Genomic DNA, 18,498 nt, shown 5'->3' with positions numbered 1-18,498 from the left:
TTAAACAGGTTAGTCATGGAATGATTAGGTACGGTTGAATTTTGTGATCAGATATGCATTGTACTTTTATTCAGAATGAGCAATTAGATTATGGTCGCTGTTGTTTAATAATACGGCCAATGTGGTGACACCCTTGTGTCAGGATTCCTTTGTGATTCCTTGGATTCCATTGATAACTTTTACTGGAAATGGAACAAAACGGTCCAACCTGAATGGAATGTAAGTTAGAAGTTTGTCTGTAAAATACAGACTGTGAGAAGAACCAATTAGGCCAATGAAGAGGAATACAATGAAGTGCATGCATAGATATAGGTTATCGCTCCTTTGTGGTAACATGCACTTGCGAGATGCATCTCTCTCTTCCTCATTTGCTTTGCTTCTTTCTCTCCTGTCTTCGCTTCCCCAAATCCCTTCACTAACACGTGTACAAAACAAAGCCATGTAAATGTATCGGGAGGGAGGGGATTATTTTAGAGCGCTCCCCCCCACTCACAAGAAGACGTGCTTCTTAACCCTCCTCTTCCTCATACCTCCCGCTTTCACCTCGCCTCCCGGCCTCGCGCCTCCGCTCATGTCCTTTCCCCAAACATCTCTCTTGAGCCGGATGGGTGCAAGCAACGATATGAAAGCGCAGAGGGTTGTTTATGACTCAGTGTTTCCACTACCTGATTTATATATTCCTTTTACGCAGAGGAAGAGAAAGGGGGGCGGTGGGGGGGAGTGACGCACACAGGGATAACTGACGAGGGAGATGAGGCAAAGATAGCTTATGGTAAAAAACAGACCCGGGAAAGGCTTTGTCAGTAGGATGTAGTCATACCGAGGTAGTGTCTCTTTCCACTTTACAAAGAGATGCCTTTCTTTCTGTGTTTGGGCGTCATTAGTAAAGCTAATTCCAACGTGAGATTTGCATAGTATGACTCACATACAGGGCGAGCTCGATTGAGAGCACAACCCACATGATGATATGTCATTCATCCATGGGATGTCAAAGGTCAGGGTCAGCCAGCCACAGAACAGAACTCCGAGAGCTGCTTTGGGTTCAAACGTTGCTCGTACCGAAGTAGATTCCCGGAAGATCGATGCTGATATTGGGGATAAATAATTTCCATGTTTACCTGAGGAGGAATCCCCAAAACCGCTTTGAATGCATCTCGTCAATTTTGACATTCAGCCGAGTGCACATCTGCTGCACGGTAGACATTTTCCAGAAAAGCCAATGTGGCAGTCTGACCCAACAGAGACACCGAAGGATGTATGAAGAGTGTGTTGTTCTTGTGTTGTTAGCCAAGTAGAAACATATTAACATATGAGAAGATGATTTGCACGTCATCCACATTTGCATTATGTTTCCTCCACATTCCTCCTTTTTATTTTTCTCTTCCAATGGTCTTGAGGGCATCAGTCCAGAGCCTCACTTTCTCATAGCTCCACACAATTGAAGTAGTATACTTAAAATAACAGATTGTAACATTTAGGGATATATATATATATATATATATATATATATATATATATATATATATATATATATATATATATATATATATATATATAATATATATATATATATATATATATATATATATATATATATATATATATATATAGTTTCAGTTAGTTGTATGTGTTATTTTTAACAAAACTAGTAAATACAATAAGTATATTGATATTTTCTCTTAGCATTGATCCACAAATTGCATTTAAATACCATATTGGTAAAACAACCAAAAGCATGTTGGAACTTCAGCTGAAACCGTGGCGCTGAGTCCAGACCTGCCGGACCTCAAGCTGTGTGCCACCGCCTCATTCCCTTTCTCTGGGTGTTTTATCCTTTTAAACGGTCAGAATGAAAGTTTAAATGTTGCCTGGACATTTTTTACAATTGGCATTGATGGAAAAGTTTTTTTATTCATTTATTTTGCAGGGACAATGCACACTAATCAACCATTGTTATGTAAGTTAGTCAGAGAGGTTCATTTTTTATTCTAAAAGCGAATGAAATGAAGCTCAGACCAACGGACAATACACAGCAAAAGAAAAGAAAAGTGTACAACACAGCAGCAAATTTGCTTGTGGTTACAAAAGGGGGTTTGTAGCGAGAAAGCAAATTATGTGGGGAATAAGGTGAAATAAAATAACCAGTTTTACTTTTGGTAATGATATTCACTCATCTAATTTTGGACAAGCACAGTGGACCATTTTAACATCTGCACCCACATATCTGTATTGGAAGCCTGATGTTACTATGGGTCTTTTAATAGCAATAATTTTCTGACAGTTTATTTATTACAAAACCAGCCATCATTGTCATCCAGCTTTTTGTTACTGCATTAGACGCAACAATGCATCGCTTCCCCAGTGTCGCTCTGATTGCCGTTGGAATAGATCACCGAAGTGGCAAACCTTCTGTGTAAAATATAATCTTGTGTGACTTCCTTTCAATTCTAATCCATTTTAAATGCAAATGATAAAACTTGAGAAAAGAGGAGACTTGCTTCAACTGTGTCACTTAAGAACAAACTGTCCGCATGTGAAATTGACATTATTAAACGTGGCGAATGTCAAATGTGTCACTACAGGAAAAGTAGATTTTCCTTGGGCTTGAGAACGTTGTTACAAAACTGCTCATCACCATAAAAATGCCTGTGAGGGTGAAGGGACGTGAGCCCCGAAAGATGACCGACCCAATCCAACCTTCTGTAAAAGAATATATCCGTGCGATCACAGGCAAGTAGGAGCGTGTTGCTAAATTGTAAGAATCATGTATAACGGCCCCGTCGGGTGCAAACCCTGTTAAGACAGCACGTAGACACGCACGTGTTGCCCTGTAAATTACACTTAATGGCATTGTACGTTTTTTTTTATTTATGTGTTATATCGGTTGAGCCTGTCACTAACATTTGTAATGTTTAATTTCCATTCACTAATCACCTTGACACAAAACATCAATACATCCATGACCTTTGGAGTAAAAGAAAAAAAAAATCCTCAGAGACTTGCTTGTGGTTCACAGCTTCCACATTTCTGGGAAAAGAAAAACTAGAGTTACATTCAAGCTCGTTGCAGCTGTTTGGATTGTCTGGATTTGTTTAACGGCGTCTCCTCCTGGGTGACGTATGAGGGCGACACGGAGATATCTCCGCTTCAAGGCCTGCTGTGTGTGCAAGATTACGGTTTCAAAGTGCAGCCTAATGTGTTATAGAGGCAGTTTAATGTTCTATTATGGAAACCAGAATCCTGACAACCAATAAAATATCCAGATGCAATTTGTCGCCTCGATGCTGTCGGTGGATAAATACGCCGTAGCCTTCTTTCTTTTGTGGGTCAGTCTCTTGGTGGCTCTTTGTGTTTCACATGTCACAGGCCTCTGATTACACAATGTCATGTTTATGAGCCTTTTGTATCCGAGGCTGAAAGTTAAAGAATACTTAGATATTTGTGACTCTGGCGCTGTGGTTCTGTGATTCCGGATCAGCAGGATTAGCGGAAAGACGAACTCGCAAGCCGCTTGACGTCACTTGCATATGATGGTTGTGTGATTGATAGAGGTTTTTAGCCCGGGGAGAACTGTTTTGGATGCAATCTGTGTTTTATTCCAATTATGGCAGGGATCACAGACACCGCCAGCGTGATGGCAAACCAGCTGACAGCTTATCCCACGGGACCGCAAACGAGCCGTACGGCGATGGACGATGACACAATTGCAGCCTCAGTCAATATTTGGTTGAAGTGTAGACTTTCAGCTTTAATTCAATGAATGTAGGAAAAACACTTAACAATTGTAGGAATTATAGCCGTGTTTACACAGTCGTTCCCATTTTCGGAGGCTCAGATGAATTGGACAAACTGGTGAATACAAGGATTATTTGTAATCCTTTGCAGCATTGATGAGGTCTCGATGTCACTAGACGCTGAGTTGCAGACAAGCAGCCTCCTTTAGTTGCTGCTTGTCTGCGGGTCTTTCTGCCTTCAGTTCCGTGGCGTGTAAGTTGAAAGCACGTTGGATCGGGTTAGGATCAGGTAACCGACCTGACCAAGACACTGTTCACGGTGCTTCCCTCGGCCTTGGCAGGTAACACAAGAAACGCACGGTGGGACGTGATACAGCGCTCAAGCCCTGACGACGTGTTAAACCCACAATACAACACAAGCGCTCCTCTGCTTTTGAACGGTCACTGATCAAAAATTGAGGTGTTTAACCTCCAACACCGCAGCAGGGTACGTGATATGAGAGAAGATCTCCCTCTTAACGGTCCTCTTAAAGGACATAAGTCCGTCCGCGGGATCTTAACCCCCTCGCTGTGCTTGCGGTAACGAACGGCAGCTAATGACACCACCTCTGCAGGCGGACTCCCCTTAGCTCAGCCAGTTTGCTGGTGGCTTTCTGGGAGATGAGAGTGTGGTGGGTGGGGGAGCGGTGGGGAGGGAAAGAGGGAGCGAGATAGGAAAAGGACACAGCAGGGGGCTGTCACAACTCGTACCGGCCCGGGCGCTGAGGCGATCAAAGGGCCCGGGTGCAGGCGGGAGGTGGAGGGCGCGCCCGGTGTCATGTCAATATGCCGCGTTGTTCACAGTCGTGCGCACCGGTGTGGATCCGCAGGTGTTTGATGGATTGTGTAACACGTGGTGTCCTCTGCTGCCCTAGTTTGTGCAACCTATAATGAGCAATTTCATGTTTCATTAACTGCGCTATGTTTCTGTCCCGCTTATCCCTCAGCCACAGGGATCTGAAGCCTGAGAACCTGTTGCTCGACGAAAAGAACAACATCAGGATAGCAGACTTCGGCATGGCCTCCCTTCAGGTCGGAGACAGTCTGCTGGAAACCAGCTGCGGGTAAGTGGTACGGGCGCAACGTCTCGCTCGCATCCTCTGCAATCAAAAATGTATTCTATAAGTAGGTGGGCACGTGGATTTGCCGGAATGCAACCGGGAGGATGGAGAATGATGAGTGGGGCTATCGAGCCCTCTGCGAGGCGCCGTGTTTTCCTCCGTCTCTGAGCTGGCGTTGGTCTGTTGAGGCTGGGAAGATGGGTAGGCCCTGTGACATCTGACCCCATCTGGATTATTCCTCCAAATTATCCGCAACTGAACTGAAACCACACACACTTGCACACGCGCAATCCCACAAACATGCATGTGCACACAGCTCTGCTGAGGCTTAGCTCATTTCGGAACCCTTGTTCTCTGCTGTTTTTTTTGTCTCTCTGTCCCTTTCTATAATGCGCATGCACACACACACACACACACACACACACACACACACACACACACACACACACACACACACACACACAGACACACACACACACACACAGATATATAATCATGTGCACGCACAAACGCCGGCATTTGAAACCGTTGCATAATGCTTTCCAGCAAGTAGCGCAGTGCCAAAGCTCTCATGACTCATCTGTAGAGATCAGACCAACGGAGACAACTTTGCATCTGCCATCTGCAGGTGAAGTAGGAGGCAGACCACACACACACACACACACACACATAAGTTCAGTTTCCGTTCCACCCTCAGCTCCATCACTGTTATGCGGCTACGTGTGTGTGTTTGTGTCTGACTTGCCTGATTCACAGGAACGTGTCATACGCTGCATGTGTGGTCATTGATTATTCATGCTCTTCTGACTGTCACATCTCTAAGTGTAGATATGACAGTTTTTAATTAAACACATCTATCTTGGCCCCCCTTCTCACCATGCAGTGGTGTTGACACAAATGTATTCCATTTTCTACGGTTAATGGAGCTGAGTGAAGATGAGACTGACATGGTCCAGGTAGAGTAGAGGGGAACTTCTGAGCACATGGATGAATACATGCAGGCAAATTCACATGCACCGACGGGCAGATGCCTTGACGAGCACAAATACGGATCCGGTTCAAACTCTGTCACTCCGTCTGAATGAGACCCAGCTGCGGGTTCATCGGTGCTTGCTGCTTGTTTAGTTTGCTTGCTTTGATTGATCAAAGGAAATTATCTTGTCCGCAGCGAGGAGCCGCGCAAATTTGGTTTGAAAATATTTTTTTTTACAAAAAAGGAGCTGCGTGTCTTAGTGTGTCCACATTATTGCTGGCCGATACTGCCTGAATCTTTCAGAGAGCTTTTGATACTTTCCCTGCAAACAGGAGGCCGTGTTCTGTGTATGCCGTAACACGTTGTGGGAAACCTGAATGGATATTTTTTTTGAATGAACTCTTAGTGGGAGCAGCCACATCATATAACTCGAATTAAGAAGTTCATTGAATGCTGGTAAAGCCAAAAAGGAAAGGGGTCCTAAATACTCAGGGGTGACGCATTACTTCGGTAGTTAAATGAGTCCGGAGTTCGATTTAAAGCTGACAAATGTGCAGATTGACAGAAAGTAGGCCATGTAATTCGTCAGAGTAGAAGAGAGATGATCATGTTTTCGAAAGCACATGCTGTATATATGACCAGTCAGATTTAGTGTTCTTATATTGACAAATTACGATCAATGTTATTATTGTTAACGAAAACTAACGAAAAACTAAAACGAGGTGTGATTTTTTTTTTCGTTAACTGAAATGAAATAAAAACGAGCCTTTATAAAAAACGATAACTAACTGAAACTGTATTGTGTCTTTACAAAACTAACTAAAATAAAATAGAATTATAGAGAAAATGTCTTTAGTTTTCGTCTTTGTCAATAATATAGAACAGCGGTTCCCAAACTCAAGCAAAAGTCCGTCTCGCGCGATCAAAAGTCCGTCTCCGCGAGGTATTTGCTCACTTGCGAAACGTGAATCTCTGCTCGAAGGAGTTTTCTACGCGCTCGCTGTTCTTCTTTTTGACAGTAAGGTGGAGACGGTGCTTTCAGGGTCCGATCGATGCTGCGAGGTGCGTCCGCTCCCGCCGCCCCCCTCGCCATCCACGCCTTAAATCTTCGGCTGCTTTTAGAATAACTTATTTCCCCGTTAAGATGGTTCAGCTACTGTAGAGAAAAGGGCACTGTCTCTCGCTCTTTAATCTCATTAAATGTTCGGCGAGAACGACAGCTTTGTTTCTCCGACGCGCCCTGAAACAAGCTCCACATCTCACGCGCTTGAGCGCCGCTCAGCGTCTCGCCGTCGTAGACGAGCTTTGGCATGTTCGGCAGAGCGCCTTGAGCGCCGTGTACAACCAGTATGGATCAACCGATTAACCAATTGATCCGTATATATAAGGCGCTCCGGATTATAAGGCACTGTCGTTTTTTGAGGAAATTAAAGCCTTTTAAGTGCGCCTTGGAGTGCGGACAATGCGGTATATTTACTTTAATACTACAAGAGGGCGCCCCATTTGTTGAACAAGACAGGCGGACAAGAGCAGCCGTTTCGAGCGAGAGCCTTATTGTTTTATTAATCGGTTCGTTTAAATTGTTTGTGCTTCATCAACTGTGCCGCATCATACATATTTTTATATTAATTTCAAACTTTTAAAAATTGAAAATTAAAAAACTTAATTTATTGTAAATGACCTCTCGCGGCCCACCTGCAGTACCTTTGCGGCCCACACTTTGGGAATCGCTGCTCTAGAGTTTTTATTGGGTTTTAGATTTTTTTTTTTTCAGATTGAGCTCTCAGAGACTCCCGGCTCCCAAGCAATGTCATGTGTGGCTCATTGATGGGTTCAGTACATGCTGTTCACGTGTGTCTTTAGTCTATTGGCTATGGCATCTTGTATAGACTGGTTTAGTTTACATATTTGTACCCATATCTACATTTTATGTTCTGTTGTTAATATTGTTTTGTCCAGTGAAATTTTTCTGGTTAATGACACAAACACACTGACTGACACATATTTCATAGTTGTCTTTTGGGGATGGCTGTTCATCTGTCCTAAATACATTTTTTAAAATGGTATGTTGTGTTGAGTTTGTATTACTTATTATAGCTTGTATCTACAATTCATTTTGAGCATTTTGCGGTCTGTTACATTCTGCGGTAAAGACTAAAACTAATACTGAAACTAATAAAAACTAAACTAAAACTAAGCATTTTCAAAAAATAAAAACTAAACTAAACTAGCAAACCTGCTTTAAAAACTAATTACAACTAAACTGAAATTGAACACAAAAATTAAAACTAGTGAAAAATTCAAAACTATCATAACCTTAATTAGGATGCAGCTCAGATGCTTGTTTACCGTCTCTACCTTCACCCTGTTGTTGCCACCTAAAGCCCCTGCAGATAATTAGCTCATATTCACGCTTGTTCCAGCAGTGGCTGGTGTGCAGAAGCACGCACCAGGTATAACTACTGCAAGTCGCAGGACCTATTTTTTAAAAATCTCATGTATATCTCTTTCCTTCCTTCCTCATCTGCATAATGCACTATGCCGAGGTTTTAACGGGAGACGGGAGCCTGATTGGCTTTCCGTGTACGATCACATGTGGGCATGTTAAAAAAAAGAGCGCTAATCATGAGCTGCTCCCTTTCGCTTCAAGGGGCCTGATTTGTCAATCTGGGAAAGAACTGCAAAAGCACCCCTGTGCATATTCAGAATGACAAGTCACTCCGTAGCATCCCATAAGCAGCCGCTGCGAGGTAGCTCCATGAATTGTCACGTGATATTGACGTGTCAATCTAGCCATTGGGTTTACTGGCAGCTCATCCAGCTGCAGTAAAGATTAGCAAGTCTGTTCACTGTCTGCCGGGAGACGATGCCCTTGAGTGTGCGAGCTCGGAGGACACCTGAACACCCTCAGGACGTCTACGCTCCTGAAACACATCTTGAACATCTTGCTGGTCTGCCTACGTTGGTCTTTTTATGCAGCGCTGCATGACTATGTTTAGTGTGGTGGATTTAGGTTACCGAGTGCCAGAGAGAACTCTAGATCAGTATTTGTTGTGCTGTGGTTGTACAACCATGACGCACTTTGCTGTACAGCCGTACATATGGAAAAGTAACCTGGATTAATTTCTTCCTTGATGTCATTTCCTCAATTTAATCCCTGTTTTTACCCTTTTTTCTGTTTCCCAACAGATCTCCTCATTACGCCTGTCCAGAGGTCATCAGGGTGAGTCCTTTTTCAATCAAACAGAATGTTTTTAGCTTCATATTGCATTATTTTATTAACACTCTGACCTAATCCCGCTAAAATACACTCTTATGCAGGGGGAGAAGTATGACGGGAGGAAAGCAGACGTCTGGAGCTGTGGGGTCATTCTTTTTGCCCTGTTGGTGGTGAGTGTCAGCTCGTTCCCTACTAATTGATGGTGATTCAACTGACAAACAGCTTCCACGTGGAAAAGTGACATAACAAAATTGACCCATGAAGTGTCGCCTCGCCTTCGTAGCAGAGTGCTCAGCCTTTCCAACAGCCGTAATGGATCGTGGGCCGAGAGTAAGTGAGCCTGCTGACAGCGCGTTCCCAACTTGGCACCCCGTTGACTTGAGGTTGACCTCACCGTAATGGAAAGGGAAGATTAGCGACACCATGAAGCTACCAGGGAGCCTAAAGTTAAATTCCAAATCGTATCGCTTAGAAGGTCTAACTGGAAAAATGTTTCAGGAACCACCTCAAGCTGAAAGTCGTGCGCAACAGAATATCAGAGAATAGAGGCATCTTTCTTTATTCATTATCCACATGCAACGCTGTATCCATAATGGGGTCTATTCTCCAGCTACATAATGCCTGTGGTTCCCCGGCCGTGCAGCCCGGAAGCTTTGTTTCATCAACAGCAGTACTGTAATTCCTACACACTTCTGATTCATAAATAATTCATACAACAAAACTGAAAGAAGACCGACCAAAATAAATATCTACGCTGACAGGGCGGCTTTTGGCCAAAGGCCCTGTGTGTTTTTACTTTTTTGCCTCTTTCTCTTTCACTCAGTTTCTTTCTGTCTCATCTGTAAGTGTGTGTGTTTGTGAGTATTAAGGACAGTCTGCCGACACGCTTGTGTTGTGGAAACCCAGTGGTGTTTACTGTTGTCTCCACTGAGACCGCACTTCTCTCGCTCTAAAGGAAGGCTCCTTACCCAATGCCAATTGGCTGCAGATTCATTTTGTCTTCCTCCCGTTTCTTCCTGTCGTCTAGCTGCGAGGTAACCATTTGTCTGATTGTGGGAGACGCGCATAGTCACCAGCAGTTAGACTTAGATCATCCGTTACATAAGCCTCCCCCCTCCACCCCAAACCCGGATCTCTCTACACCTCTCTTCATTTTTCAGACTTTCTTTCCGTCATTCTTACCCTTTTCCTCTTACTCTCCCCCTCCGTCTTGCCTTGTGGTGGAGGTTCTCATTCATCAAACAGCCACATCTGTGAGGCGTCGGCGCGCTCTAATAAATTACTCCGATGAGAGAATGCTAAATGAACGAGGTAAAGTGGAGAGCTGGGTAATCACTAGAAAAAGCCCGGTTTTCAGCTTACCGCTGTTTATTATTCATTTTTCATCGCGGCTGAGGGAAGAATGCTCTACTAATTGGACGGCTGAACAAGTTGAGAAAGCGCACTGTTTCCTTTAAGTTGTGCAGGTTTCAGGCTTCAAATGTAGTTTTATTTTTCTCCAGCGAGCTTTGTTAGTCATTATTTTTCTTCGCCCTGAAGGGCGAAGGCTTATTTTCTGTTCTAATACCGAGCTCTCTAAACTAGACTTTCTTCTCTAATTTAGTTTCTACATCTTCACCCTTTCCCAATTTATTTCCCCTGTTCTGACTTCTCTGTTCTTTTCATGCATCTCTCCAGGGTGCACTGCCGTTTGATGACGACAACCTGAGGAATCTGCTGGAGAAGGTGAAGTTGGGAGTTTTTCACATGCCACACTTCATTCCTCCAGACTGTCAGAACCTCCTCCGTGGCATGATTGAAGTGGATGCCACCAAAAGACTAACGGTAATTTTAAGGGACTGGATGATAGCACACCGTTTGATTATGTTCCCATTTTTCTGCGTTTGGTCTCGGGCTGCCTTTCATGCTTTGAGCAATTTAGGGAAACCTTCAAACCACCACATCGTATTCTATTTTAGAAAATAATTTTGGGAGGGTAGTCTAGGCCAAGATAGGCATCTTTGCTTTGATAGGTTTCCCAAAAAAAAAGTGTAGGGGGGAGTTTGAGAGAGGACCACTGTTTATTGCAATCATTAGGGAGCCAATCCGTTGCCAAACAGCAAGGTGGCAAGGTGGTGGGAAGATGTTGAGATAGAAGCAGCCTAGCAGCTAGCTTAGCCTAGCAGCTAGCTTAGCCTATCAGTGCGTAAAGTGTCTTTCCACTCATCCCCCCCTTCTGTTTGACACCTGGAAGAATTCCTCTGTAACGTTCTCACTTGTATGTCACGCTTCTGTTTGTTTTACTTCCAATGCAAGAGGTTCTCTCCATCTTCAACTATCGTCTCGTTTTATCCGACCTAACTGACTGCAGACACGCTGCGGTTTCGTGTCAGGGGTCAATGCACACAGGAAGTAAACAAACTTGCGCTAATTGCGTTCAGATATTTTACCCGATTAACTTTGACCGCCCTGGTTGCTACACTTTGTCCATGTCGTGCATTTGACGGTGCAGGATATGAATCAGTGCAGGTGCTTTTTTTGAATCGGTGCATTTAAGAAAAGCCGTTTTCTTGCTTCAAAGTGGATGATGATGGTTGACTTCTCCGTGCCTTTGCTATTCTACATGAGACAATGTCAAAGCATTAACTTGAGCGACCAAGCCTATTTGGTGTGCTGTATTTTGCTGGAACAGGTCACCCTGAGTTCCACCAGATGTGTCCAGCAGCCTGCAGCGCTGTCCTCGACAAGGCTGGAGAACACCTCCACGACGCCCCCTCCTGCTCATGGGGGGCCCCGAACTGAGCTCTGGGGATGTGTTGCAACCTCACAGGATGTCAAATAGCCACTTTCGATTTGGCGCAGTTGGAGTTTAGTGGCGACTGTCGAGTGTAAGAATACGTGTTCAAGATTTGGTGCCTGGTCGGGGTTATCAAAAATTCAGCCGAACGACTTCTCTCGTTCTGAGAAATTTATTTGTCAGATCACAGGTCAAGTATCAGCGCTGCGTTTGCAAAGGCAGGAGCAGTTCAGGCAGCACACAGGCCGGAAGAATAACTAACTAACATCAGCAAGAACATTATGTTTTATAACCCTTGAAAGACAAAGAAGGAAATATTTCTATTGGCCCTAAACTGGCGTAGAGGAGGACCTTCCACCTCCCGCATCTAAAGATCCGGTCACATCCAATGTCCAGACTCCTGACTTAACGTAAACAGAGTGTGTATGTTGAATAGTGTTGGTGTGTCTCTAACCCCCCTTTGGCTGGTAAATCTTCTAGTTGACCCGCAGACCTTACATTCCTCAGCCAGGACATAAACTGACTCCCCATCCTGTCAGACTCGTGTCTGCCTGCTTGGCACATCCTGCTTCCCCCCTTACCTAACTCTTAAATCAAGACAAGACAGCAAACCCCCAACTAAGCCCATGAAAAGAACTTTTGATTATCACGAGTCAGAGACGAGACAGCTACGCCAAAAGGAGGGGGGGAAGACACCTTTGAGACCGTGCTAGGGATTCTCTTTCATAATGATGTGGACTGTAGCTCGTTGAATCCAATCGATAAGGTAATCAGAGCGCTACTACTACTACTACTACTGGCCGGGTTTCAGTATGTCTGTCACTGTCACCTCCGGTTAATTACATTCCTCTAGTCTAGTAGATTCACACAGGTACACACACATGAAGCCAAGGCCCTGAAGGGTCTTGAGTGGGAGGGCACGCATCCAGGCTCAAGGAGCTTAGCCCAATAAAAGCCTTTTTGTCTAGTCTGTGGGCCCCATACTGTCTTAACACGGTGTCATCTTCAGTATTGAAATGAGCACCGTCCCCCTGGAAAGATCTGCATCCTGGTGATAATGAAGAGGGGTGGTAGCCTATTATATTAAACAACACTTCACCACGGGCGTACGATATAATTATAGGGGCGGCACAGATGAAGTGCAGATGTTGTTAAAATAAAAATAATGGGTGTTTTTTGGTGTAACTTGGAAATTACACTGTAGTTAATCACACATGCAGTCTGTTTGAAGGCTGCTTACCTTTAAAGGGGGTGTAGTTCTTTTTATGTGGTACAACCGACTCAAATGCTAAGCTGTTGAAAAATCAAATAAAAAATTTGAGCCACACAAAAAAAGAGGAGTGGGTAACTAATTTGCTCAACAGCTAGACAGAAAGGTGCATTGTGTAAGATGGAGACATAAGATATGAAAAAATAACTGTAATAAAAATAAACAGAAGGTGAAAAGCTTACAGTGTTGTTGTTGTTGTGTAACAAACTTAAATGTGTTGAACTGAGCGTGTGGAGCGGCTGACCCCGGCGTATCCTCTCTTATTGTATCCTGAGAGGTGAGTCACTCTTGTCTGCTCTCAGTCCAAGGGATGGAGGGATATCACGTTGAAGGTACAGGGTGCACGTACGGTTTGTTTATTGGATTAAATCCTAAGTGTCAAAAGCGAGAAAGTGACTTGGCTGCAACTGGACGTTTTCTGATCCAGCAGGAGAGTTGAGGCAGAAGCCGCTTGATCAGACCCCTGGTGCTTGGCTTTGCTCTGGCTCAATACGTGTCTCTACTTGCCGACGCCACTTGTGAAATAGCTATATTGACTCGCGCGTACTTAGCGGACCGGCATACAGAAGTTGCATGAAAAAGGATTAATGGAGCGTGCACATATTAACGTATCTGAACACATACTCATAGCCAAACCGCTGTTAGAGCAGCATTCCCCTCTGTTTGAGCGAAGGAAGCTGGAATTGGTACTGTCACATTGAGACATTGATTGACGTGACACTGAATTTTAAACAGCATCACTTTCAACCCTGCGTGTGGTGTCGGTCTCTTGCCTCTGGGCCTTTTAATAAAAGTGGGGGGTAGGAGTAGGTCGCCCGCTGGCGTGTATCTGACAGGCAGGGTGTCTCCGTCAATACCGTGACCTCTACGGAAGCACAGGCGATGTACCTCTAGTCAGTAGCCGCCGCTCAGCCTGCTCTGCGATGGCACTAATATCACATGAAGGCGTTTATCCGTGCCGGAGCACAAAGGCAAATCCTCCGGGATGGTGTAAACATTGAGGCATTGATGGGAGACACACACCCAAGGACTACGCCTCCGAATAAGTGACAATAATTAGAGCTGCTGTCTCTATCTCTCAGGGTTCCGAAACAACAGCATGAGCAAATTAAAACGGCCCGACAGTGACATTGATCGGGTTTTCCTCTGTGGGCCGTTGAAGCACTGTGGTGTCACTCTAACAGACGTCTCTCCTCGTTCACTGTTTCTGTCTCGTTCTGCTTTTTTAATTTTTTGGCAAAAAGACCCTTGTTGACAGTGTTGGGGGACAAAGTGGTCACATTAAAAGTGCGATGACATGAGCAGCATTGAGACAGTGTGCGTTTGTGTGAGTGGGAAAAGAGAACGAGAACGGGAGATTCCCTTCTGACCGGAGGGCTTTGCAGGGTCAACAGTCTGGGCGAGGGAGATAGTATTCTTTGTTCGTAGCTCAGTGGTACCACCTCTCTGTAATACTCCTTCTGCACCGCTCTCTTTTTCTCAATAGGTTTTATTCTTCCCATTGGCAGTATTAATATTTGATGGCCTCATTATTTACTTCAACCATTCAATCCAGCCGCATTGTGCTATTGTGATTCCATTAAGCCAGTAAGCTCAGGTTTCAATGAAGCCGCTCCGCACCAAACATTTCTGTACACCAAAAGACGATGAAATGAGTCAAATCAAATGCATGGCGCCGTTCTGTGTACTGACCTGAACGTTTCTTTCTTTTGCAGTTAGAACAGATCCAGAAGCACACATGGTACATGTAAGTATGCTGTCTTTCCTTGCTATTTAAAAAACCCTCCACTCCGCTCCCCTCTTAGCTTGTGCTGCAGGGGTCGCATACCTTAGGGGAGCGACCACATGATGAATGGCTTTGAGTTGCAGCCGTGCACACAAGAGCATATTTGAGCAGGGCATGACTCCACTCTCTGGGATGTGGGGGTAAATTGGTAGTGCATGAAAGAGGATGTTCAGCATGTGGTCCACCGAGCAGGGAGTAAGGGGGAGGAAACAAGTATGTGGTTGAGGTGAAACCCACCTCAGTGCCCCCCCTCGCCTTGCCCCCACCTTTTTAAGCTAACATACAGTATAATCAAAGAAAACTATGTTTCAGTTGCAAGTTTTTTTTAATGGGGAATGAAAGGATTAATATTACATTACATTACAGGTCATTTAGCAGACGCTTTTATCCAAAGCGACTTACATTATACATTGCATAAACCCATGGCTTTTTCACATTTTTGCCTGGGGAGCAATTAGGGGTTAGGTGTCTTGCTCAGGGACACTTCGACATGGAACATGGGGCAGCCTGGAATCGAACCACCAACCTTGTGCTTCCCAGCACACCTTCTCTAACCCCTGCGCCACGACGACCCCGTAATACATATTTAATTACATTTTTATATAACTAGAAAAGTACTAAAAAATATTTCTTAAATTATTTCGAAGGTTCTTATCCTTGCAAAGATAAATCCTGACAGGAATTTGTAAGCCCTGAGAACGGGGTGGTTACGGCTTCTGTCGTGTTCTAAAATATCACGCAAAACAGACAGCAAGGCTGATAAAAGAAACGCAAGAAGACAAGCCCAAATTGTTTTTTATACCAATTCAAACCGTGCCATCCATGCGCATTGTTTGTTTATGAGTTGTCTTAGTTGCCGGCTTGTTATCAATCTGCAGCTGAGCAGCGCCGTGGTGCTGAAAGGACAGCGCCAGGACAAACTGTACAGTCTAATACAACAGACCCCGGTTCCCCCTCTGGCGCTTTTTGTATGTGTTTTTACCCCAGTGAATTAAACCTGTGAACCTGTAAAGTTAAGTTAATTTTGCCTCCAATGCAAGCCGTGTAAAATTATGTTTTGTCAGCCGAAAGTAACATAGCAGGGACAACGAAGGCTGACGTAATCCTCAACTGTGTTGTGATTTCTTTGCATTCCCAGAGCGGGGAAGAACGAACCAGAGCCGGAGCAGCCCGTACCCAGGAAGGTGACCATCCGCAGCCTCCCGTCTGCAGACGACATTGACCCCGACGTACTGGACAGCATGCACTCCCTCGGCTGCTTCAGAGACAAAAACAAACTGCTGAAAGACCTGCTCTCCGATGAGTGAGTGAATGCAGGGGCAAAAGGGAGGAACGGAAAAGCAGTGGAGTGAAGACGGCTGTGGGAAAGAGGGTACAACATTGTGTTGAGAAAGGGATCAAAAGCAGCTGGAGACGAGGATGGAGCTGTGAGGTGGTGGCCCTGCCAGAGAAGGACGGTTACGTGGTGTCGGTGTGCACAGCCGGCCTTGGTTTTTCCCCTCAGCTCTCGTGTTTGTATATATATCATGTGTTTTTTATCAAAATGGGCAGATAGATGTAATTTAATTTGCTTCGCTCTTCTATCTCCTTCCCCTCTGGTTTACATTTTTCCAGGCTCTTTAATTTAATAATAAATGAGCACTTTCTACTCACCACCCCAATCTCTTCCGTTTGCCTCTGATCTCTTGGGAGCTTCACATAATAGTTCTGGACTGGATGGAAATCTGTGGTCTCTATCTCCCTTTGCTTGGTTAATTTCAGCTGAAGTTGCAGGTTCTTGTCTCTTAGCCTCCTACTGCTTTTCAATCGGACCTTATTGCAGACAACCAGTCCCTGGGCCTTTTGCACGGAAAGTATTGCCCTTAGGCTAAAGATGTTAGGCTTCCTGATTTATAGAGGATGTCTCATAATGTTTTGATACTTTCTAGTGGCAGTTTCACAACGAACGAATTGTAGTAGTGGTTGTTGCAGTTTAATGACTTCCTCTTTCGCTTTTGACTATGTATGTACACCGATGCCTTGCTCATCCTTACACGTTTCTGTTTGAAATGATCCAGTTTTGGTTAAAACCTTTGCTATTTTATCCCATATGTCTCAGTAGACAATGTCATTGTCTCCTCTTTGCAGTGACAACCAACAAAAGATGATCTACTTCCTGTTACTGGACCGTAAGGAAAGGTATCCCAGTCAGGAGGACCAGAACCTTCCCCCTCGCAATGAGATCGGTGAGGCTCTGACCGAAGAGACAGAGAATACAGATGAAGATTGTATGATGGTAGAATGTGGTTCAAAAAAACAAAAGAGATTTATGAAAAGTTCATAGCAGGAGTATTTTCCATCCAGTTGTTGGAGAGACAGCTGTATACACAGACAAAGCAACCCGATTTAGTCAAGAATAAAGACTTGAAGGTAAAACTATATGCTTCTAAAATCTGAACCCTTCTGCAATGTGTCCCTCGTTCAGAAGAAATTAGATCAACTCTAGCAGTGGTGGATTTGTTTATTTTTTCTCAATGAAATATAATAACAGAAATAGAAGGTGTCAATCGGCCAAATTTGAAAAACTGTTGCCTGCGACTAATTCGGTTCAAATAACAACTCATCATGAAAATGTTATTCTTCTATTCGTACACCGCAATGCAGACAGATTTCCACCTACGGAGATCTGAGCGGAGACAAAGTGCTCTACTTAGACTTCTGCTGGGGTTATTTCCTGACAACACAAGCACTGTAAGAGGAGGAGTGTTATGCTCAAATGTGCATGTGTGTGTGTTTGTGTGTTTGTGTGTGTGCTGGCAGACACAGATCTGATTTATAGACTCCCTCTTCAGTTCATTTGATACAGTCAATACAGTGGCCATTAGTTCAGAGTGTGGAAAGGGGATACCATCGCTTATTGGATATTAGTTAACGTGCCAATATGATCAGCTGCAAACATCACTTTAAACACACACGTGCATCGCACAAAAACGCTCCGTGTGTAGAAGCGCGCTCGTTAACGGGCCGGGACGTCACAGAGAAATGTGTTTTTCTGTTTTGTTCGATTTTCACGCAGATCCCCCAAAGAAGCGCGTGGACTCTCCCATGTTGAACCGCCACGGCAAGAGGAGACCGGAGAGGAAGTCCATGGAGGTCCTCAGTGTCACAGACGGGGGCTCGCCCGTACCGGCGAGGAGGGCCATCGACATGACGCAGCACGGACAGAGGTACGCATGGAGGTGAACAGAAAACGTCTAATGAACAAATGGAGATGTGTGTGTGTGTGTATAGGTGTGTGTGTGTGTGTGTGTGTGTGTGTGTGTGTGTGTGTGTGTGTGTGTGTGTGTGTGTGTGTGTGTGTGTGTGTATAGGTGTGTGTGTGTGTGTGTGTGTGTGTGTGTGTGTGTGTGTGTGTGTGTGTGTGTGTGTGTGTGTGTGTGTGTATAGGTGTGTGTGTGTGTGTGTGTGTGTGTGTGTGTGTGTGTGTGTGTGTGTGTAGGTGTGTGTGTGTGTGTGTGTGTGTATAGGTGTGTGTGTGTGTGTATAGGTGTGTGTGTGTGTGTGTGTGTGTGTGTGTGTGTGTGTGTGTGTGTGTGTGTGTGTGTGTGTGTGTGTGTGTGTGTGTGTGTGTGTGTGTGTGTGTGTGTGTGTGTGTGTGTG

General features: G+C 44.5%; 1 protein-coding gene across 6 annotated transcripts in view; it reads left to right on the top strand.

The window, feature by feature from the left end:
• LOC120812249 (serine/threonine-protein kinase BRSK2) overlaps positions 1-18,498 on the top strand; it is a 154,451-nt gene that overhangs the window by 121,658 nt on the left and 14,295 nt on the right. For 4 of the 6 annotated variants that reach the window (XM_040168076.2, XM_040168075.2, XM_040168073.2 and 1 more), the window contains exons 5-12: positions 4,721-4,837; positions 8,997-9,030; positions 9,129-9,197; positions 10,705-10,851; positions 14,789-14,820; positions 15,998-16,162; positions 16,987-17,084; positions 17,915-18,077. In XM_040168076.2, coding sequence (XP_040024010.1) covers positions 4,721-4,837; positions 8,997-9,030; positions 9,129-9,197; positions 10,705-10,851; positions 14,789-14,820; positions 15,998-16,162; positions 16,987-17,084; positions 17,915-18,077 — 825 coding nt within the window. The remainder of the gene's footprint in view (positions 1-4,720; positions 4,838-8,996; positions 9,031-9,128; positions 9,198-10,704; positions 10,852-14,788; positions 14,821-15,997; positions 16,163-16,986; positions 17,085-17,914; positions 18,078-18,498) is intronic. The other 2 variants (XM_040168074.2, XM_078097833.1) reach the window with 1 other exon arrangement.

Source organism: Gasterosteus aculeatus, chromosome Y, assembly GCF_964276395.1.
Source record: "Gasterosteus aculeatus chromosome Y, fGasAcu3.hap1.1, whole genome shotgun sequence".
In the NCBI taxonomy this organism is placed as follows: domain Eukaryota; kingdom Metazoa; phylum Chordata; class Actinopteri; order Perciformes; family Gasterosteidae; genus Gasterosteus; species Gasterosteus aculeatus.
The sequence above is the reverse complement of the archived record's forward strand: the minus strand, read 5'-3'. Positions and strand labels throughout refer to the sequence as shown.